The sequence below is a fragment of the Protobothrops mucrosquamatus genome, unplaced genomic scaffold (genome assembly GCF_001527695.2).
Source record: "Protobothrops mucrosquamatus isolate PMUCROS unplaced genomic scaffold, P.Mucros_1.0 scaffold2797, whole genome shotgun sequence".
NCBI classification, from domain to species: domain Eukaryota; kingdom Metazoa; phylum Chordata; class Lepidosauria; order Squamata; family Viperidae; genus Protobothrops; species Protobothrops mucrosquamatus.
The window spans coordinates 75,826-83,807 of NW_015388833.1; the positions used below are offsets into that span (position 1 = coordinate 75,826).

At 34.6% G+C, this 7,982-nt stretch overlaps 1 protein-coding gene across 1 annotated transcript in view; it reads left to right on the forward strand.

Moving 5' to 3' along the window:
* LOC107296427 (inactive pancreatic lipase-related protein 1-like) overlaps positions 1-7,067 on the forward strand; it is a 21,927-nt gene extending 14,860 nt beyond the window's left edge. The window contains exons 9-12 of the mRNA XM_015825776.1: positions 1,077-1,206; positions 2,473-2,584; positions 5,334-5,501; positions 7,004-7,067. Of these exons, the coding sequence (XP_015681262.1) occupies positions 1,077-1,206; positions 2,473-2,584; positions 5,334-5,501; positions 7,004-7,067 (474 nt within the window). The remainder of the gene's footprint in view (positions 1-1,076; positions 1,207-2,472; positions 2,585-5,333; positions 5,502-7,003) is intronic.
* Positions 7,068-7,982: the final 915 nt, after the last annotated feature.

Below are 7,982 nucleotides of genomic sequence, written 5' to 3' on the forward strand. Positions count from 1 at the left end.
CATCCTTCGGTATCAAAGATATAAAAGCTCCTGTCCATGACTGTGGTACTTGTTCTCCCAACATAATCCTATTAAATAAGACTTTTAAGGGTTGAATCAATTCAGCTGACAAAGATTTATAATAGGTTGCTGTCAAACCATCCGTACCAGGGGCTTTGCCAGTTTTCAATTGTTTAATTGCATTTAAAATTTCCTCTGCAGTAATCTCATCATTCATCAATTTCTGTTGTTCCGATGTAAGTTTGAATATAGGTGGGAATTGCATATATTTATCAATGTCCTCAATTTTTGTAGACCCAGCAGCATATAAGTGTGAGTAGAATTCTGTAAACGCTTTCTTGATCAATTCATGTTGATGAACCTCACGGCCTTTAACCACAACTTTAGATATAAGTCTAGCTTTCTGTCTCTTGCGTAATTGGTAGGCCAACCATCTCCCTGGTTTATTTGCATTAGCAAATGTATTATGTTTAATATACTTCAAGTTGGTGGCCACCTGGTCAGCAATTAAAATATTAAATTGATCCTTAAGTAGTTTAATAGAAGCCTTCAAGTTAATATCTGTTGGCCGGTGAGATAATAGTTTTTCTTTAATCCCAATTTCTTTTTCCAAGTTTATTCTACTCTGTATTTGCTTACGTTTATGTGCATTGTTCATAGAAATTAGCAAACCCCTCAAGTAAGCTTTACTCGCATCCCACACAGTGTGTGTAGGGGAAACCCCCACCCCAAGAACTGTATATAGTTCTTCAATAATCACCCAACACTTTGGGCACTATTTTTGAAAATTATGCTGAATTTTGAACTTTCAGGATACACTTAAAATTTTGTACAGCTGGAAAGGAGAGTGCTTAATATTCTTCTGACTATGTTTTTTAAAAAATAAATATACAAATATATATCTCTTGTAGCATGGCATAAAATGTGTTGTCTTGAACAAGGAAAATTACTATTCAGTAGTACAAAGGACAGGGAAAGGAAAAGACAGCATAATTAGCTGTCATTTTCCACTAGTGCAACAAATGTAAAGGAAACGAACAGGACTGAATATTTTCCTCTCTCTATGTTTTTATTAGGGCAGCTGCTTCCCGTGTCCAACAGGCGGATGTCCCCCTATGGGTCATTATGCAGTTCAATTTAAAGACAAAATCACTTCTGGATTTACTAAGCTTTATTTGAATACTGGAGATGCCAGAAATTTTACTCGTAAGTGTGGGACTGAGAATTGGGGACGATTGATGTTTGTCTTCTTGCAACTGTGTGTATTTATATCTGCATATACTTGGGTATATATGCGCACAAACAGACACAAGTACCTTCATCACTGTGAGAGGAGAAAACCCAGATTACCTCCCAGATGATTAACCAAGATTGGTTTGGGTTGTAATGAGGATAAGAATGGCGAGAGAGAGACATAGAAACAGAGAGGCGAGAGAGAGAGGGACAGAGACACACACAGAGAGAGAATATGGGTGACCACTCCTGTTCTTGACAGAGAAGATGAATGTCTAACAATAGCTCTCCCCTAAAAGGAATGAAAGCTAATCACATTATATGGTTTTTTTCCGCTGGAAATTAGATCACTAAACATCAGTTAAGCTGTAAGATGCATCTGTAAGAAGCAGTTATAAGTAATAATAGTAATAATAATAGTAGTAGTAGTAGTAGTAGTAGTAGTAGTAGTAGTAATAATAATAATAATAATAATAATAATAATAATAATAATAATAATAATAAAAAAAAATTGGAAGGGATCTTCGAGATCATCTAGTCCAACCCCCTGCTCAGGCAGGAAACCCCATACCATTTCAGACAAATGTCTGTTAGAATATCTGCCTATGCCAATATTATAGTAGGTAGAATTGGGGGGAAGCTCTATGCCTCCTACAGATGCATGAAGCCAAATAATATGTGATTGGGAAGCTGCTTCCCACCTTAGCCTAAAGTTCACCTAAAAGATGAATGCAAACAGTGCTCAACAGCCTGTCTTTTAACTTCATAAGAGCCCACAAGGCTGAGCAAAAACATATCAGCCTCGTGGAACAACATAGGGGGGGGGGGTCTGATTTTAATCTTCAGTTATCTACATTTTTACTTTGAGCAGGTTTTGTAATGACACTATCTGAAACTGAAAAGGTGATGGGGAGGAGGATATATGATGCCTGATATTATATTGAAGCTTCTCTACCTCCACACTACATTTAAGCTATTTTGTGACATTATTTGTGGGGAATCCAGATTATGAGCAGATTTCATACATTTTGGATACGTAATAAAATACATGGACTCTGGAACACTATTTTTATTGCATGAGAATAATAAAATAGGGGTATTCCTTCCTGATTAAAGCTAATTGATATTTTGGGTCTTCAAAGTGAAGCTCATTTTGTGAGTGTATTATAAACAGTCAATTTTAGTAGTAATAGAAGCTTGCTTGACTAAAACTAAATTCTCATTAATGGTGGTGTCTAGGTTGGAGGTACAAATCATCAGTCACTCTGTCTGGAAAAAGCAGCATCTTGGGATATATAAATATTGCCCTGTATGGTAGCGGAGGGAACACAAAGCAATATGAAATTTTCAGGTAAGTTTTGAGAAATACCACATCTAAAAGTAGAATTTTTTACTTGTTATTTTTACTTTCCTGATTTTCTTCATCTGAGAGGTGTATCTAAAATATTTATTTTATAAATAAGATAAATAACAATATACATGTGTTGTTTTAACATCACAGAATATTTAAAAATAGTTTCCTATCTTCAAGAATTCTTTGGAGGGTACTTTATTTATTTCTCAGATTTAGTTTCAGTATATCATCCAGCCTTTTTGCAAAAAATCGAACCACATTTAGAAAGCATAGTAGCATGACAAAAATGAAATGCAAGTATGTGGGACTTTTATCAATATATGATGTCAGGATTTATTCATTTTTAGAATTTACATCTATAGGTATTTATGTACAGATTTTTCTGACATTTTACTGGTAGGTATATATTTAGATTTTACATTCAGATTTTGCCATCTGGATAATTCAATTTGATATACTATTTCATATAACCAGAATCATTTTATTTTTCCAATACCAATGAGTACTCAGTCAATAATTTTGCCATATTGAAATAAATAAATAAGGTTTAACAAATTAAATAGAAAAGAATAAAACTGCAGCTAGTGTTGCAAAAGAATACACTGAATTTCCTGCTATAATATCCTGACCGAATACATTTACTTCTCTAATGAAGAAAATTGACAAAAACAATAAATAATCCTATATTTCCACTATAAATACAGGTAGTCTTCATTTAGCGATCACAATTGGGACTGGCAACTTGGTTGTTAGGCAAAGTGGTCGCTAAGTGAAACAATGATTGTCCTTGAGATCTTACTTCAACTTTTCTTTGCCTTAGAGACCTATGAATATTGTAAATGCAAGGATTGAGCATAAAACTACCTTTTCATTACTATCATAACTGTGAATGGCTACCAAATGAAGCAGTCACTAATTGAGGACTACCTGTAGTATGATGTACAGGTAGTCCTTGACTTACGACAACAATTGAGTGCCAAAATTTCTGTTGCTAAGTGAAACATTTGTTATGTGAGTCTGTCCCATTTTACGATGTTTCTTGCCACAGCTGTTAATTGAATCACTGCAGTTGTTAAATTAGTCAAACTGATGTTAAGTGAATCTGGCTTCCCCATTGACTTTGCTTGTCACAAGGTTGCAAAAGGGGATCAGTGACTCCAGGACGCTGCAACCGTCGTAAATATGAGTCATTTGCCAAGCGTCTGAAATTTGATCACATGACTATGGGGATACTACGACGGTCGTGTGAAAACTGGTCATAAGTTACTTTTTTCAGTGCCTTTGGTCCCTAAACAAACTGTTATAAGTCAAGAACTTCCTGTAAAATGCTTTCAGACAATACTTTCAATTACTGTCAATTGATGATTTTCCTGTATTAACCTACTGCTTGTTCTTTAAAAAAAATTCCAATATTTATTTCATTCACAAACACGTATAAAATGAAAGTAATTACAACCATTTCAAGAGTAATTTAAAAACTTCTGAAACCTGGAATTACTCACCTGGTTCTAAATTATTAAAACCCTGGGAACAATATATGTTCTTAATATTAAGACCAAGAAGCGACATATGACAAAATTTTTCATTAGTTGGCAATCTAGAAACATCTCTCAAAGAAATCAAGAAAAAATATTGGAATCAAGAGTTAGAATTTGATTCCCCATCTTGTCAGATAAAAATAGAATCTGGATTCTGATTTATCCAGGTATTATATAGAACTATGCGTATCAAATTTGTTCTGGATTTCATTTATTTAATTTTCAAATGATACGTAAATCCCTTATAAGAGTCCCTGCCATAAGATATCCTTTCAACAGGTTGAGATTACAGCTCCCATAATTTCTGGTATTCCAGATGGTTGGAAATCCCAGGAACTGTAATTCAATTGATCTGAAAGGCATTTATTTGAGGATTTATCTCAAAAATTATTTTAAGCACATTGCATTTTCATTTTAGTATCTTTGTGTTTATGACTGCCGTTTTCTCCAAAGGATTTTTAAAATTACACTTTCCAAATTATTATGATGTTAAGTTTCCACTTGTCATTTGCTGTGACTGTTTGAATTATAAGCTGTATTATAATTAGACAAATATGTCACTTGCTACTTGACTAATATTTAGCTCAGCCAATAACATGTTATAGTACCAGAAAGTAGTTTTACTAGCTGGGATATATTAAATGGTTATGACAGGTAATTATTTCCATTTAGATTGCATTTAATCTGACTCTTGCAAGTTATCAAGGGGGGGAAACTTACTGCAATATATTCATATGCAAATATACTACTAAATAAATTTCTGAGTCCTGTATTCTTGCATGTGTAATCTTTTTTCCAATTTTCTTTTTTCAGATGCACTAAATTTTACACAAGTCATTTGAGCCATCTTTTTAGTAAACTTCACAGAAGCTAGGTCAAGCAAGAAAAGGTCTTGGTTAAAGTAAACATCTCTCATACAAAACTTAGAATATTAATATTGATGAATATTGCTTAATTTGTTTTTCAATTTGGAGGGTTATCCTAAAACAAGACACTACAAAAAAAATCAGTTTTATGGATTTGGAAATTGGTGTCTCAAAAATAACTTACATTAAAAAAAATAGGATAATGATAACATTAACTCAATTTTTCCCAAACTGGGAGCAGCAAAGATCCAGGTGCAGACTGGAAAAAATAGATGCATGTATGTATAAGGAGAAAAAAATAATGAAATGACTTTATCTGTTTTATGTTGTTTTGTTTTTAAGGGGGAGGCTCAGACCTGGTGAGATTCATACCAAGCCAATAGATGTGGAACTTAAAGTTGAAACCATTACTAAGGTTAAATTTCTTTGGAACAACATGTTCATAAACCCAACTTTCCCCCGACTGGGAGCCTCGAAGATTATGGTACAAGATGGAGAAACTGGAAATGTGTATGTATACCCTCACTAGTTCAAGAACAAGTAATAAAAGAAACATACTTACTAATTACAAATTAAACTTTCAAAATTATTTAGATTCTACGGATGTGGGTCTTACAATTTAACATGATAGCTTGTATGTTTTTTATACATACCAAATTATTCTAAAGCTATTTTAGTAGGACATCGTTGAAACTCTCAGCTATCATGATGGACACTAATTTACACTGGTTTTAAAAGAAAATTCTACAAATTTGTTGAGAGGGTGATCAGTAACTACTGGGTTTGATTATTGCACAATTCCTATTTAATAAGCATATATTATAAATAGTTGATTCTATGCAAGAACTGGAAAACAAAAGACAGCCATGACTCAGTGGGGACTGTCACAAATACCGTACATCTGTTTGACCGCAGAGTTGAAGAGAATGCTAAAGTAGATTGGCCCTTAGCCTGATTCAGCAGATTTCTTATCATCTCATAATAAGCTGTATGTATCTGGGTAGAGATGAACAGGGTGTTATCCAGCTCAATCCAGTTCTTGTGAAATTCCTTCTCTTTCTCAAGGAAAAGTTGGATGCCCAGAAGGTTCAGGTGGAATGGAGAGTTCATGATTTCTAGGATCATTTCTAGGGCTTAGCTGTTCAACCCCACACTCTCCCACTGTTCATTGCTTGTGTTCTCATTGCCCCCAATTTCACCCATTGGCTACCCGTACTAGCTGCTTTTTCTGCAACTATGGTGTCCACTTGCATGTATACGATTTGGGAATGAGGCTCATCTCACTGAAGAATGAGAGTCTTAACATTCTGGATAAGGAAGAGGAGGAGCCAGGCAGAATTGATTATTGCCATTGGATCCAGCTTTTGCCTAATTTGGATACTTAAATGAATGATCCTTTCTCACTGTGCTTCCCGTAGCTAATTTCCTTTATATTTGATTAGACAAAATTGTGTGTAAAGAAGATCCATTGAAAACAAAGTCAGGAAAAAGTCAGGTTTATATTAGGTCTTGCTAATCAGGACCGTAACATAGTCGATCTTGATTAAAAAAAATATCTGTTGTTGAATTGTGTGAATCTGGTGCCCTGGGTGTGAGAAGACTGTAACAGAGTTTGGACCTGTGACAGAATTTGATGGGGAATCAGCAAAAAAAGTGGGCATAAGAATCTGATTGATTACAATCCATCTTAAGCAAATAGTTTTACTTCTATATCATGGGTACAGAGTTGCAGCCACAAATATCTTCTTTGAATATTAAAAATGGGCGTTTTTTTCTTACTCTTACTTACTTTTCTTTCTTTTATAATTTTGTACTAAGTACAAAATTATAAAAACAAAGGTACAAAACTAATCGTATATCATTTTATCATATACCATATATAAAATACCTCAAAGGTGATTTTGAATTAATTGCACTTATTGAGAGTCGGTGATACAAAATATTAAAGTTCATGCTGTTGCAACAGTGACATCAAAGTATATACATTAATGCTGCTTTTTTAAACTCTCCAGATTCCATTTCTGCGGCAGCGAAACTGTAAGAGAAGATGTGCTGCAAACACTCACACCGTGCTGATCTTGAAATGTGGAAGGCTTTTGTGCAAATCTTAATAAAAAAAACTAACATTTCAAGCACCTTATATATTCTTATGCCAAAGTGATGTTAAAAGGGGACTTTAATTTTAAAGACAGAGGAACTCTTTTCCTTCACTGCCCTTGCTCCATTATGCCAAAAGGATAGGGTTGCTGTCACTGCAGTAAGAAAATGACATTCAAAACCTTATGAGCATTGATGCTTCTGTGCCCATGTAAAGTTAGAGCTTATCCAGATATTTTCTCAGCATATGGAACTGGCCCAAATTATTGTATTGCATTAGACAAAGACAAAAGACTCATCAGATACTGGGTGAAAGTGCAATTGCACCTTTGCTTAATAGTGCTGAAAGAGAGAATGCACCACTGTATCTACAGGGTGAAAGCAAAGTAATAGCTAAGGGGGTTCAAGGTAGGCCACTTCTTAATCTTATTTCTTAAATAAGGTCCTCGGGCTTAGTGCTAGCTCTGTGCACCCAGACTGAAGAAAAATTGCATGATAAAAATATGTGATATGTACTTAGGATGTTATGCTCTTCCTCCATGGACTTAAATATTTCTTGGTTGTATGAAAAAAATATATATAAGCAGCAACACTAATCTCAGACCATTGTCTTATCTGGAAAATCTATTCTTACTGGATAATTGGATATCAGTTGCACATGAATCCATATTGGTGTAGTTCCAATGGATGAAAGCAACGGATGAAAACTAATCAAGGAGAGAAGCAATCTAAGAACTAAGAGGAAACTTCCTGACAGTTAGAACAATTAATCAGTGGAACAACCTGCCTCCAGAAGTAGTGAATGCTCCAACACTGGAAGTTTTTAAGAAGAGATTGGACGACCATTTGTCTGAAATGGTATAGGGTTTCCTGCCTGAGCAGGGGGTTAGACTA